The 15,115-nt window shown below is 39.5% G+C and overlaps 1 protein-coding gene and 1 long non-coding RNA gene across 6 annotated transcripts; one reads left to right on the top strand and one right to left on the bottom strand.

Moving 5' to 3' along the window:
• Positions 1 to 7: 7 nt before the first annotated feature.
• LOC100563908 (nephrocan) lies at positions 8 to 12,914 on the top strand. 5 transcript variants are annotated; one of them, XM_062979596.1, is made up of 5 exons: positions 8 to 506; positions 4,869 to 5,013; positions 9,012 to 9,913; positions 10,454 to 10,501; positions 12,004 to 12,143. In XM_062979596.1, exons 1-4 carry the CDS (start codon positions 433 to 435, stop codon positions 10,491 to 10,493), a joined length of 1,161 nt encoding a protein of 386 aa, XP_062835666.1. In that variant the 5' UTR covers positions 8 to 432; the 3' UTR covers positions 10,494 to 10,501; positions 12,004 to 12,143. The 5 variants fall into 5 exon arrangements, with proteins under 5 accessions (XP_062835666.1, XP_008118574.1, XP_016853145.2 ...); XM_008120367.3 differs by lacking the exon at positions 10,454 to 10,501 and having other exon boundaries at positions 8 to 499; positions 12,004 to 12,914; XM_016997656.2 differs by lacking the exon at positions 10,454 to 10,501 and having other exon boundaries at positions 12,004 to 12,914.
• LOC134298665 (uncharacterized) lies at positions 7,281 to 15,084 on the bottom strand. Its single transcript, XR_010005767.1, has 2 exons — positions 13,087 to 15,084; positions 7,281 to 12,371 (listed from the first exon to the last, which is right to left on the bottom strand). It is a non-coding gene; the product is annotated as an uncharacterized LOC134298665 (long non-coding RNA).
• Positions 15,085 to 15,115: the final 31 nt, after the last annotated feature.

The raw sequence follows: 15,115 nt of genomic DNA, 5'->3' as shown, positions 1-15,115 counted from the left end.
GCGACTCCTTCGCCTGCCACAACGGAGACCCGCTGGCCAGGTCGGATGAGCCGAGTCCCGAATCATCGATCGGCCTTGCAAGCCTCCCTCCCTCCTTCCGCTTCGGCCGCAAGGGGCGCTGCTGCGCAGTTGGAAGGGGCGGCTCCCACCAAAGCCTTTGGCCCTCCCTCTGTTTAGAACTTCAACTCCCAGAATTCCTCGCCATTGGCAATCGTGACAGGGGCTTCTGGGAATCAAAGTCCCAACCACCAGGCGGAACCTTTTATTGATTTTGTGTCAAAAACATTGCATAAATAAATAAGTTTAAAATGGATAAAATAAAGGAATCACAGGCAGCTAAATAGTATTTGACCAAAAATGGGCAACAGGGACCGCATTGTCTGTAGCTTTAAATAGTTCTTCCTCTAGGTTGCTGTGAGTCTTCCGTGCTGTATGGCCATGTTCCAGAAGCATTGTCTCCTGACGTTTCGCCCGCATCTGTGGCAGGCATCCTCGAGAGGTGTGAGGTCTGTTGGAAACTTGGCAAGGGAGGTTTATGTGTCTGTGGAATGTCCAGGGTGGAAGAAAGAACTTTTGTCTGTGTGTGAATGTTGCAATTGGCCACCTTGATTAGCCTTGCAGCTTCAAAGCCCGGCTGCTTCCTGCCTGGGGGGAATCCTTTGTTGGGCGGTGTTAGCTGGCCCTGATTGATTCATGTCTGAAATTCCCGTTTTCAGAGTGCTGTTCTTTATTTACTGTCCTGATTTTACAGATTTTTTTAAAATACTGGTAGCCAGACTTTGTTCATTTTCATGGTTTCCTCCTTTCTGTTGAAATTGTCCACAAGCTTGTGGATTTCAATTGCTTCTCTGTGTAGCCTGACATGGTGGTTGTTAGAGTGGTCCAGAACACAGAAATGCTGGACCACTTGGTTTTTTACAGCAGTGGATCTCCAGATATTTTGGACCTCAGCTCCCAGAAACCCCAGCTACCATAGCTTGTTGTCAGGAATTATGAAGAATGAAGTCCTAAACATCTAGAGGACCAAGGGTTGAGAACCACTGTTCTCCAACATTATCTAAGTGGGGCCCATTCAGAATTCTCCATTTGGTCACAGACTTCTGGACAAGCTGTTGACCAAAGTCAGTTCCAAACGTGATTCACTTGTGACGGCTACTCTGATTACCTAGAGCTTTGAAAAGTTAGACTAGGGTAACTTAAGTATTCTAGGACTTGATTAAAAAAAAAACCCAAACATTGCTATTTACAGGCACAGATGTAATGTATGGTTCATCTATAAACCTACAATCTGGGCCAGGCTACATGAAAGACAGCATTCATTCATACAAACCTGGTCAGATTTTGATTCCAGTAGGATGTGGCCATTGTCTGAGACCCACCAGCATGAGAGGAGCAGTTATTGGGGAAGAGTGGACCATCTCACAATGGCCATTCCCTGCTGAAAGAGGTATGATGGCTCCCTTTTCCTTGACTTTCTGGTGACAGAAAGAAAGTCCTTTGGTGTTTCAGTTATTTGTTGGCTGTAGGGACTGCTAACCAGATAAATTCTCATTTGTTTTTATTGCTGAATATGCTTTAATTGAGATGAGTATTTTATTATTTCAGCCACCTTGAATACCATTGTTGGTGGAAAGGGGGGTTATAAGCCAAATAATACATAATAAAATGAAAAAAAAATAACCCTGATACATTCTGAAAAGTTAAAAGAACTATGCACTGTCCCTTGAGTCAGCTTAGATGCCAGATTTGGTTTATCCAGGGCAATACTTCAGTGGATTACCAACAGAGCCACCTAGTACACCTGTTGTGAGGAAATCACATTTCCTCTGTACTGGGAACATAATATTAAATTACTGAGAAACTGGCACTTTCCTTCTCCATATGTACTAGACTATCGTCATATACACCTAATTCACTGGTGGAAATTTCCTCCTTTCTATCCATGCCAACTATTTGGAGTTACTTTTTAGAAATGTTTTTATTTCTGGACTAATACAAATCCAATGTTAGACTGTTACAAGGCCAAATAGTGTTGGACTTGTTACTAGTTAGACACTATTTTTGAACTAGTACAAGTTTCCTTTTTTCAAAATATTTTTGTGGATTGAGCATCCCTACCTCTATTAGGAAAATAAATGTTAAGTGCAATTGTTTGAAATAGGCCACAAAGCCCATCTTGGAAACATTTTTGCTTGGAATGCAACAAGATCATGGAGATAATGCTTTAAGGTTTTTCTTTAAAGGATTTCTCTGGGAGAAAACGCATCAAAGCAATTAGTTAATGCCATCATTAAAGATCTCTTAAGAAAAAATACAATATTACAGACACTGAATGGAGTCAGAACACAAGAGTGCATTCTAAAGTTTTGCTATAGTCAGATGTGCATTTGACTGCAGCCTTAAGCAGATGGATGGGAGGCGTTACAAATTCTGGAATGCCCTCCGGTTGCTCTGCTCTAGTGAGACAGTTCAGTTCCTCTGAATTGTTCTTTCCCTTTGAATTTTTGTTCTGCCTTTGTGTATAGAGGGGTGCAGCATTTGTTCTTGATAAGACAACAAAATCCTGTTCATAAAGAATCACTGGTTGAAGTGGTGTGACAAACACCCTCATGTAATAAAGATTTTTATCACTGACAGGTGCAGTTTGGTCAAATACTAGAATCCAAGGACAAATCCCTGCCAATTTCTTTTAAGTACATTGTGTTACCTGAAAACTCACCTCAATTCAGATTAAAATTCCTATACTTACCTTCAGGTCTTGTCATTAAATAAATCCAATATGACTTATATTACATTTTTGTATTCATCAGAAGACTTCTAAACCAAATTCTTTCAGCACAATGCATTAAAAACAGAGAAATCTAATAAACACCAAGCAACAAAAATAATGCTAAATTTAAAGAAAACACAGCAAAATTATCTAATGACAGATGGGAAGCAGACAAGGAGCACTACTATCACAATGCAGTGAATTCCTCTAATCCAGTAGTTCTCAACCTGTGGGTACCCAGGTGTTTTGCCCTATAACTCCCAGAAATCCCAGCCAGCTTACCAGCTGTTAGGAATTGTGGGAGCTAATGTCCAAAACATCTGAAGGAGCACAGTTTGAGAAACTCTGCTTTAAATCATTACGGACTGAAATAGCAGGTCAAAATGGTAATATTGTATATTATTAAGAAGTGGAATAGGAAAGCTACTGTATTCTATATGGGATCTGTCCAAAAGGGAAAGGGGAAATCATATCATTGTGAAAATAACAAAAATGTACTAAAATGGCTCCACTAAGGATCCACTTAAACACCTCTATTCATAACGATAGAAAAACAATGTTCTGGACTATAGAATAACAATGTTTCCCATAGGAAACTCTGTTCATTTGCTTTGGTAGCAGAGCTACTGACATTTCAATCAGGCATTTTCTTCAGAAGACTTTCATGTCAGCTGGTACAAGATGGGCAAACTGTGGTCATTCATGTTGTTGGATACGAGCAGGGCCGTAGTCAGAAAAAAATTTCGGGAGGGGTTTTGAAAATTTCGGGGGGGGGGTTGAACCCCTAGCACATACCCCTCCTCGCTACAAACCTGTCAATATCTGCTTGAGATAGTGCCTGGAGGGACTCTTAATGTTTTGCATCTCATAGACTTAGCATGGGGATTTGGTTAACCAGTTAAAATTCATGAGTAAACAAGATTTTTTTTATAACTTGAAAAATTTCGGGGGGGGGGGGTTGAACCCCTAAACCCCCCCTCGCTACAGGCCTGGATACGAGTATCCCTAATCTCTTATCATTGGCCATCCAGTGGTTGCAATCAGTGGGGCATGTGTGGAGAACTGCATGGACCAATAGCTTGGTTTTTATGGATCAACCATTGAGGGCAAAGAAGAGGCTAAAACTAAATCCATCCGAGTTGTGGGTTTTTTGTTTTGTTTGCCTTGGGCCAATAGCTCAACAGAAAGCAGGGAAGCAAGTACAGTATTCCCCATGGCAGCAGTTTTATGGCAGGAACAACCTCACCTGTTAGATTGCTGTCTGTTATGGAGATAGCAAAGGTGCAAGAGTGGAAACAGACTAAAGCAGCCCATGCCTGTATAAAAAACAAGAGGAAGCACAGAGCAGGTAACAACACTATAATGTCCGTCCGGACAGCCTTCTTCCCACCAGCTATTTCTTCATCACTGATTTAACAAGCAACAGTCATACTTGGGTCAGTGAATGGATGCAGTGTGTGTCTAGGAGACAGTGAAAAAGATGGGAAAGTTCTCTGAGCAACAGATTTATTCAGCCTTAAAAATTCCTTTCAGCAATTACTATTGTTAAACTATGGGAAAGCATTTCTGAAACAAAATAAGCTTTCTTGTTTTTCTGGATGATTTGACTAAGAATGAATTAACAGAGAGCTTCAGAGTATTTCTTCCTGGTGGTTTTTGAAAATCCAAATATTTTATAGTCCACTATAAAAGAACTCTTTATCTTTTCTCCCAGCTCCTTTTGTGATGTCACATTTAGCCAAATTAGGAAATTGCTGATAATGGAAGTGTTTGCAGATTACACATTGGGCAATAAATAAGATCAATTTCCCATGCCAGACAAAATAAAGATTCCTTATCATTGTTTAAGCCTTTTGCTCTTTGTGACACCTGCTAATATTTTAACCCACAGAAGTTAAGAGATGGTATTCACTGCTTCGCCCTTTCTTTAAAAAAAAGAACACACAGCTGTATTTATCTTTTTATCAGATGTTATGGTATAAAAGACCACATGGTTGCTTAAATTCATGTTGCAGTTCATAGCTAGCTGGTTGAAGTGAAGGATCTTTAGGAAAATGAAGCCATTCTATCTGTTACTAATTTTGTTTCACTTTTATAGGGCTGTCACCCCCATGTGCCCAAGAAAATGCAGCTGTGATTTGTCAAGGAGGGTACAGTGCTACCAAGTTGGAGAAATTCCTAGAGAGATTGCATCGACTTCCAGAAGAATCCATATCAGCCACAGCAAAATAAAAACGCTCCAGGTAGAATGGTTTCTTCTCTCTCTTTCTCCTCCTCCCCTCCCCACTTCATCTATACTTTCATTTGGGTAGATAATAAAGAGTTACACACAAGATATATCATTATGGCAGGGGAAACTTAAAGGGTAAAGGGACTTCTTTTAGCTTCTAATACAAGGAAGGGAAGTTCCTCCACATGTTGTTGGATAGCAAGTTCAAGTAGCCGCAGCCAGAAATGGTAATGATGAGTAATGCTGGGAGTTGCAGCCCAAACAACATTTGCAGAACTCCATGATTCTTGTCCCTATTTTTTAAAAAACAGGAACCATGTTTTTCTCCCATATAGCAGCTCATGACAGACCTATATCCTCACATAGCCACATGTCATTAAATTGAGCACAACCTTACTTCTCAGTGGACTGGACTGGACTGCAAAGTTCAGTTTAATTGGGACTATATCAACTTTTATGTGATCCATCTAAAAATCACAAAATTGTGTTAGCTTTTAAAGTTCTGCAGGGATCATCCTCATTTTCTAAGAAAAGTGGCATGGGTGGATTTGGGAAAGAGTACTTCTGACAGAAAACATTGTAGAAGTCTAGTTTGAATGTTTGTGTAGCCTGTTGATGTCATTCTTGTTGTATGCCTTCAAGCAATTTATTTTAGTGAGACTACAAATTTTGTTGGACAAAAGACCGGGAGAGATAATTGGATAGAAGGAGTTCAAACTGCATCTATGTTCACACTAGGGGAAAAGGTCAATTGAAAACAAGTTATGTACTTTACTGAGTGGTTAGAAAGTGATGGAACTGTGATATTAAATAATGACACTCAATTGCAAGGTTTACTTGATAAATGTGTTTCTGATAAGTGTGTCTCATAATGCAGCCTGCAAGCCTTTGAAGCTTCACTGGCTTCTTCTTCATGATGCACCAATTGTTGAAAAACAATGACAGAAATGGCAAATTATGAGTTAGGGCTGTTAAAGTATATTATCTTCATTGTATCAGTACGGTAGGTGCTCCAATGTCAGCAATACAAATATAATACACTGAGCAAACATGTTTTCATGGCCAATAGAGATCATGGAAATAGTAATCCAAACATTTGAAGCATTAAAGATCTACACTGTTTTTCTTAGCAAGTAGATTTAGGCAATGGCAGTGATAGCTGTGGTTCCTATGTCAGTGGTATGGTGAATTTAATCCAGGTTTTAGTTCCAGATCCAAAGGAGATATCCAAGGTGCTGATACCCATACCTAAAATAGCTTTAGCACCTTGAATAGCTTCTTTAAAGTTTGGAGTACCATTCAGAGGGATTCACCACCGTACTGATACAGATGCCACCAGCTATCTCTGCCAGCAGCACTACATACCATATTTTCTCAAATCTAATGCTCACCTTTTCTGACTAAATTGCATATCCAAAAGTGAGGTGCACATTAAATTTGATGGCATGTTAGAATCATGTATGTAAACCTGCCTGCTTCCCTTCGTCAGGCCAAGGCTGGCAAACTTGTCAGCCTCAGCCTGACTGAGGGGCATGGCTTCCCAAATGGTCATGTTCACAAGGCCTTCAAAATTTCCCCTCAGTTTTGAAAATGTGAATAGGTGCTTAGCTGAAAAGCTGCTGCTTGTCTGTCAAGCCAAGACTGGTGTTTTCACTCATCTCAGCCTGATAGTGGGACATGGCTTCTCTTTGCTTGTCAGCTGTTTTAAGGCATCCAAAAAGACAGCCGACAGGGAAAAGGAAGCCATTCATTACATTTCACAACAAATATATATATATATTTTTTTGCAATGCATACCTTCAAAATTGAGGTGTGCATTACAATAGATGGCATGTTATATATGAGTAAATACAATGTGTTACCAGGCACAATTTGCACATAGCTCAGTTAGAAAACACCAGCTTTCTAATCTCATACAGTATTTGCAAGCAAACTATCAACTCTCCAGTCCTACATACAGTAATGTCAAATGTCTGGGCTCTGGAATAAAGTAATAATCTCCGGAATAAAGTAACGAGGAAACTAATAACCCTTTAATACACAGAGAATATACTTTTCTCCATCCCAATAGGATGGAGAAATAGGATTCATAATGTGGCTTTCAAGGAATAAATGTGGAAACTTGGTGCCTAGCCCAAGCTTGCACAAGCTTGTCTTTGTCCCTTCATAATATCCAACATACTTCCCACCTAGTAATCCCTAGATTTAACATTGTTCCTCTTTGCAGCAAAATAAAATTCCTGTAGTCTAAAAGCAAATGAGAAGTTAGCAACAGGGCAATAGTGTATATTTATTTTATTTTCCATCAGCTACATGTAACTGATTTACTTATATTTTGATGCCATTTTTCATACAAATATCTCAAAGTAGTTTGCTCTTACAATAATGCTATATCTACTCAAAGGTACATGGAGTTGAGTTCAAAACAGACTACTCCCAGGAAAGTGGGTATACAACTGCAGCTTTAAGGTCTGTGTGACCAGGAAGGCAGGGTGACAAAAATCTTACTGAGGCATTTGTTTTTGTTAATTAAGCATTATACCTTCCTTGTAAGCAAAACTCCACAACACTTTAGCTTAAGAAATGTGCATAAATTGCTAGGTAGAATGAACTCCCTGTGTATTTATACATACAATTGCATGTGCACATATACACACAATTATACACAAAGCAATTACAAATAGTCAAAATTAGCAGTCATTGCACAAGGACAAAAAATTGGTTTGCCTTTGCAGGTCACCACAGGACATCCTGTTTCTCTGACAAGTGTGTATTACTAAGATATCTGAAGACATATGTATAGATTGCAGCCAAAATTAACCTCTAGTCCTAATACATGAAGCACATGAGTAAACTTTCTTAAACAAATAGCTCTATTTGCTCATTAGTATAAAATATAACCAAATTTCAAGGGTAAGAAAAATGTGTGTGTGTGTCATGATCAGAAAGAAAAATTGTCCTTCTTTATCAGTGTAATTGGCTATTTTATCATTTAATGACTCGATATTAGTAGCAGTACAAGCAATACAAACATGAAGGGCGCCTTTACAAAGAACAATAACTCCCTTTTGAAATACTTAAAATGTCTGAAAGATGAGTTTAAAAGCTGTGCATATAATGAACTTGTAATCCATGCTTCTAATCCTTCCCCTTGCTAGCCAATTCAGTTCTTTGAAGTTTTAAAACTGATAAACACTAAATGGATAAACATTCTAATGTTCTGTACAAAAGACATGGCTTCCATGATAATGAATAATAAGTTACAAGTGAGATCTCAAATGAAGTTTTACATTTTTCAGTAACTAATGCTTTGCCACAAATAGTTTTCGTTTCTCATTCATGTTTTAAAAATATTTTTTTAAGTTTTTTAACCAAAGCTTCCACAAGACCAAACAGAACATAATATATGAAATATATAAGTATATGCATTTTACATAACCAAAGAAAAACATATTATTTAATTACCTCAAAACCACAAATGAGTTTGAGACTCTAGCTATAAATGGAGAATACAAATGATGAAGAGCATCAAATAAATCTTTAATGCTGTAGATAAAAAACTAAAAGGATTCGAGTTGCAGAAAGAAGCCTGAGAAAATATGCACAGAATTGAGGAATGAGAATGCAATCTTATCCAATTATTCCTTAACAAGCAGCAGATTTGATTTACATCTAATCAAATATGCTTAGGCATGTTGTACTGCCTGTTCTCTCTGAAACCTCATTGGGTTCAGTGATATATTATTCCCAGGTGTACCTTAGATTGCCTTAAAAGTTTTGCATATATTCTGCTTTACACCTCAAGAGGGCTCCAGCTTGCCATGGAAAATACCCTTTTTCTGGTTTGGCTGGATTGTGTTCCCTTTACCTGAGAAGACTGCACAACTCCCATTCATTTGCAAGGATGATATTCCTGATTATGTGTTTTAATTCAATTGAGGTATTAATGAGATGCTCCATTGTTAAATTGATCTTACCAAAAATAATTTTGCTTTGCCATTTATCCCGCAGGTCACTGATTTCCAAAAAATGTCTTCCCTTGAAGAATTTGTCCTGACTTGCAGTGGAACAGAATCAGTGGAAATTAACACTTTCAAAAATTTAGATACTTTAAGAATCCTGGAATTGTGGAAAAACAAGCTGAGGAACATACCATCCTCACTCCCAGAGAACCTTGAAGTGCTGAAACTTGGCGATAATTTAATAAGTGCTTTACATGAATCTGACTTCGAAGGTTTAAAGAACTTAAGGGTCCTTGATATACAAAGCAATTTGATTGTAGTTCTTTCTTTTATTACTTTTTCCTCTCTCAACAGTTTACAGAGTTTGACTTTGGATGGGAACAATATGGAATCCGTGACTGGACCTGTCCATCTCCCCAATTTAAAGTATCTGAGCATGGAAAAAAATAAGTTGCAATCTTTATCTGGAAGCTTTTTCACATCTCTTCAAAATTTATTGTTTCTCAATTTAAATGGTAATTTACTGACTGACATGCCCCCAGAACTACCCAGATCTTTACTGTCATTGAAGTTAGAGAGAAATCAACTCAAAATGATGAGATCTGAAGATGTGAAACAACTGGCAAATTTGTCACAGCTTTTCTTATCTGAAAACCAGATTTCATCAGTTGATGGTGTACAACATCTTTCCAGTTTAACAAGGTTGGAGATAGCTGGGAATAAACTCCAAACAATACCAGTCAGGCTGCCAATCACTTTGCAGAAAATCGATTGCAGTAATAATCTGATTGGGAAAATTCAAGCACAAGAATTCCATAATCTTCAAGACCTCAAGCATTTGTTCCTTGACAACAATGTTGTTGCAACATTTGAAGATGGGGCACTTCTAAAATGCACAGTACTGTCTAATCTAGCACTTGAACAAAACTTGCTTCATTCTATTCCACTACGGTAAGCAACTGAACCAGAAACACAGTTAGCTGCCCGAATCCTATTATTATTATTATTATTATTATTATTATTATTATTATTATTATTATTATTAAAATGACTTTTCTATATCTCAGATACAGGATTTTGAAAACATAACTACATACTGAATGCTGTTTTCGTATATGTCACAAGACATAGAAACCAAGAGGAAAAGTATTAGATGTCTGTAATAGATTTCCATGCATAACAAAAAATCTGTTTGTGTCACTGCCAAATAATGTAATTACTGGGATCTGTAAAAGCCAAATGTGGTATATCAATAAGAACTGGGTTGGGAATTGATGGCCTCTAAAAGGCCTCTGAAATATCATTGGACCCCAAGTCCCATGAGGTCCAGACAATATATCACATGGTCAGGCAAGAAAGGAGTTGGAAGTTCAACAAAATAGGGAGGACATGATCCCCAGACCAGTGAAACCAAACATCCCTCCACTTGAGCTGCTCTTAGTGCTGCCAGTTAAAAGTCATGCTGCAGCTATTCTGTCTTTTTCTCCACAGATTATTTGTAAAAAGGAAAAAAAAGACTGAAGCAGCATAGAAAGGGATGTGAGTATTACAAATGGAAGACAGTGTTGTCAAGATCAACTGTAAAATTCTGTAAATGAGTCAGAGTGATTACAAAATTAAAGCCCTTGTCTGAAAATTGTCTCTTGGCCTTTTGGTTATAACCAACAAGCTATAATCAGGGTGCACCTATGCTGTAGAATTAATGAAGTTTGACTCCATTTTAATTACCATAGCTCTATGCTATGAAATAATGGGAACTGTAGCTTTACCCTCTGCCAAAGAGGGCTGGTGCTTCACCAAAGTACAACTCCCAGGTTGTACCCTAGATAACACAGTTCTCTTGGTCCCTTGCTACCATGCAACTTAAGGTTGTTTCAAGTTTATTGCAAGGATAAAACTGTAGAATAGGAAAAGTCCTAAGACTCATGAACCCTCAGCTCTGTGGCAGAACAGTAGGGCATACATGACACAGGTTGGAAAAGATCAACATGTAAACAGCATATGGACTATTTATTTTCTTATTCTGGAAGGAGAGTTACGTTTTTCTCTCTGATTCATACAGCAAACAGACTTGACAGGACTCAAACCTCCTTAAATCCAGTCATCTCAACTATGTATACTGGAGCCTCCGGTGGAGTAGAGGGGTAAAGCCTTGCAGGGTCGTAGCCAGAAAAAAATTTCAGGAGGGGTTTTGAAAATTTCGGCGGGGGGGGGGGGGGGGGTTGAACCCCTAGCACACACCTCTCCCCGCTACAAACCTGTCAATATCTGCTTGAGATAGTGCCTGGAGGGACTCTTAATGTTTTGCGTCTCATAGACTTAGCATGGGGATTTGGTTAACCAATTAAAATTCATGAGTAAACCAGGTTTTTTTTATAACCTAAAAAATTTCGGGGAGGGGGGGGGGTTGAACCCCTAAAACCACCCCCTCGCTACAGGCCTGAAGCCTTGTGACTTGAAGGTTGGGTTGCTGACCTGAAAGCTGCCAGGTTCGAATCCCACACGGGGAGAGTGCGGATGAGCTCCCTCTATCAGCTCCAGCTCCATGCGGGGACATGAGAGAAGCCTCCCACAAGGATGGTAAAAACTTCTGGGCGTCCCCTGGGCAACATCCTTGCAGACGGCCAATTCGCTCACACCAGAAGTAACTCAAGTTGCTCCTGACACGAAAAAAACAAAACAAAAACCCATTTATACTAGCCCATGACATTTCAGAGATAAATCTTCCAGAGTCCTAGCCAAAATTATAACCTAGTTTGTTCTGTGGGCAAGAAGTCAAATTTGAAATCCTGTTAATTATGATTTAATCATTTATAATTATAATACAGTAGTTTAATAATTATTAAACTAGTCTAATTATTAGTTTAATTAGTTTCATTATTAAACTATCTTGGTGGCACTGGGGCATGGCAGGGCTTCTTGCCCTAATGACAAGGGTTTTGTGAGAAGAAATGAAACTGGTGTTGTAAAGTATTTACCATGTTTACAGTTGCTCATAAATAATAATGCATGTCCCCCCCCCCCCCCCCCCCACATTCCAGCCTTCCACAAACACTAGCCAGATTGGATCTGAAAGGAAACAGCATAGAAAGAATTAAAGAGCAGGAACTGTCCCAGCTTCAGCACCTACAGGTTTTGAATCTACGGAACAACAAGTTATCCACCCTAGATTATGGTTTTGTGAAACATTTGCCTCGTCTCCGATACTTGTATCTGGATGGCAACCCCTGGAATTGCACTTGCAGTCTCCTCAAAACCAGAAGGCTGCTCTTGACTCAAGGCACAGACGTCAAAGGGGGACGTTGTACATCACCACTGGAAAGCCAGGGTGAAAGTTGGATGTCTTCCAAAAGGATCCTGCATTTATGTGCATCGAGCAATCTGCATTCATCTGAAGAGGGGAAAGAAACTGGAAAGAAAATAAATGTTGATGAGCTCTCCAGTCTCAGAGGACACATGGATGACTATTATGACTATGAGATGGATTAAGTTTATCCCCAAATCTAGGATTAGCTCACTTCTCTCCCAGGCCACCAGTGAGACTTTTCTGAAATGCTGTGCAATAAGATGCCCCTGAACATTAGTCAGATGCATCTATGGTTCAACAGTTAAGTCTCTTTTGCTCTGTTCATGTATTTAGGATGGGGCAATTCTAGTGTTCTATTAACATTATGGAGATAACAATAAAATAAAGACTCTCCCTTCAGTTATCTGGTATTGGCTATATCAGAATTAATGTTGAAGTCTTTAGGGTCCTATGGGTTTGTTGTGGGTTTTTCTTTCTTCAATTGTTTGTTCCTTTGGAAATTGTATTAATAGTTTATGGTAAATACATAATTAGTAGCTGAGCATATGTATAGGTGTAGTCCTTTTGTAAACAATTATATGTTAGGTGTCGCCAATGCAAATATGTAGAAATTAGGAATGCTCAAATAAACTTTCCTAAAGTTTGTATGTGATTGTTTTGGCAATGCAGTTCACCCTGTGATGGAACCTTTGTGTGCGATCTACTACCATCAAAGTTTACTTAACATGTTTCTTTACTCCCAAATGTGATTTAAAGTGGCAAAATTTATATCTCTGACTAAATAGAGAAATGGAAACCAGAGCCCTGGTTTGCTGACCTTGTTGCCATGTGCCTTCAAATCTTCAAACAGCTGGTAAATTGGCTGGGATTTCTAGGAGCTGAAGTCCAAAATACTTGGAGGAGCAGAGTTTGAGAAACACTGGTCTGGAATATCAGAATGCCAAGGCATCTTGTAGCACCTTTGAGATTGAAAGAAAGAAGCCGTAGCATAAGCTTTCATAGATGTAGAGTGCATCTAGACTGTAGAATTAATACTGTTTGGCACCACTTTAACTGCCTTGGCTCAAGGCTATAGAATCATGAGATTTGTAGCACTCTGGAAGAGAAGGCTTTGTAAAGCTACATTTCCCAGGATTCCATAGCATTAAGCCATGGCATTTAAAGTGGTACCAAACTGCATTAATTCTACAGTGTAGGTCAGGCATGGGCAAACTTTGGCCCTCCAAGTGTTTTGGACTTCAACTCCCAGAAATCTCAGCCAGCTTACCAGCTGTTAGGAATTGTGGGAGCTGAAGTCCAAAACATCTGGAGAATCAAAGTTTGTCCATGCCTGATGTAGGTGCACCCATAGCCTCCATCAGAGGGAGCAGGCTATAATAAGCATTGCATAGTAAGATTAGTAAACTGTTTCCCAGGGGGAAGAGGGAGGGAGGGAGAAAGAAAGAGGGAAAATGATAAAGGATGACGGGATATAGGATGAAGAAGAAAACAAAATGAATACTTTTGAGAACCTCAGACAGACACTTCTGTATAAGATTAATAAGATTCTGAGTGATAATAGAATAGCTGGTGAAACCAAGGGAAAATAGTTACATGCTTGATCATATTGAGGTATAAATATTCAATAGTATTCCTATACTTTTGTATTACATAAGGAGAAATCAAGAGTGAGGGTTCATGGGTGGGACTGGGGAAAAATGCTTGTATTTTAATTGTGGAATATCAAAGATGGTACATTTCTCTCTGTGTGTGTGTGTGTGTGTATCACAATAAAAACTAAAAAAGGGAACAGGCTGAGACTGTATCCACACTGCAGACGTACAACAGTTTAAAACCACGTTAACAGCCATGGTTCAATGCTAGGAATGCTGACATGTTTGTAAGATATTTAGCTGTTGCTGTCAGAAAGCTCTGCTGCCAGAACAAACTACAAATCCTAGGATTCCACAGGATAGAGCTATGGCATCTAAAGTAGTGTCAAACTGCTATGACTCTGCAGTTGGGTGGATGGCCCTAAAATACATTGCTACAATTTTATCCTCTCAGGAAGTCTCAAAGATGTTACCCTGCTTGTCATAGGACGAGGGACTATTTCAAAATCAGTGGTTCCCAACCTGTGGTCCATGGACTACTAGTGGTCCCCAAGAACTAAAATATGGTCCGTGGCTTCACCGGAACTACACTATTGCAACGAGAGCGACTGGTCTCGTGAAACCCTCTTATAGCGCCAAGGCAACAGGGATATCAGGAGAGGAGAGGCTGACTTCCCAAAAAAAGAGCGACAAGAAGCCTCTTGACTGCTGCTTCTCCTCCCCCCTCCCCGAGTGGAGCTGTTCCATGTGATGCCTAGAAGCGGGGCCACGTTGGGTTTTTTTTTGTTTTTAGGCCTTTTCCTGGAGTTATTTGGCTTATTATTCAGAACATTGCATTGGATAGACCACATGAGTTCTAGATTATTAAATACGGTTGTCTGTGGGCGAGCACATGGTGACTACTGGATGGCATATGTTCTGTATCAGGAACTAGAGCTGATGTGGTCTATCTAATGCAGTTTTCTGAATCAGCACCTCATATAACCTAACCAAATCTAAAGTTGACCAAAAACTGATTCGTAACCCTAATGGTCCCTGGTCAAAGTAGGTAAAAAGGTTTTTAAAAAAGGGTTTTAATGGATCCCCCTTCACATGCTCCCTCCTGCCACCAGGAGTCGCTGCAAGGGAAGGAAAACACGTGCGATTTTCCCCTCCGTGCTCTTCCTCCGGACGGAAACGCCCTTCCACTTCGGGGAGGGGCCACGTCATTCCCTCCAGCAGCACGGAAGTGACGTGAGCCGGCGTCGGCAGCGC

This window comes from Anolis carolinensis, chromosome 1, assembly GCF_035594765.1.
Source record: "Anolis carolinensis isolate JA03-04 chromosome 1, rAnoCar3.1.pri, whole genome shotgun sequence".
NCBI lineage: Eukaryota > Metazoa > Chordata > Lepidosauria > Squamata > Dactyloidae > Anolis > Anolis carolinensis.
Note: the sequence above shows the minus strand (reverse complement) of the source record. Positions and strands in the feature narration are given on the sequence as shown.

Excerpts from the sequence above, each read along its gene's own strand:
- LOC100563908 (XM_016997656.2), top strand. The coding sequence starts at position 433 with ATGGCCATGTTCCAGAAGCATTGTCTCCTGACGTTTCGCCCGCATCTG. Across the intron at positions 5,014-9,011 it reads GCAAAATAAAAACGCTCCAG|GTCACTGATTTCCAAAAAAT; the intron begins GTAGAATGGTTT and ends TTTATCCCGCAG. Across the intron at positions 9,914-12,003 it reads CTTCATTCTATTCCACTACG|CCTTCCACAAACACTAGCCA; the intron begins GTAAGCAACTGA and ends CCCACATTCCAG.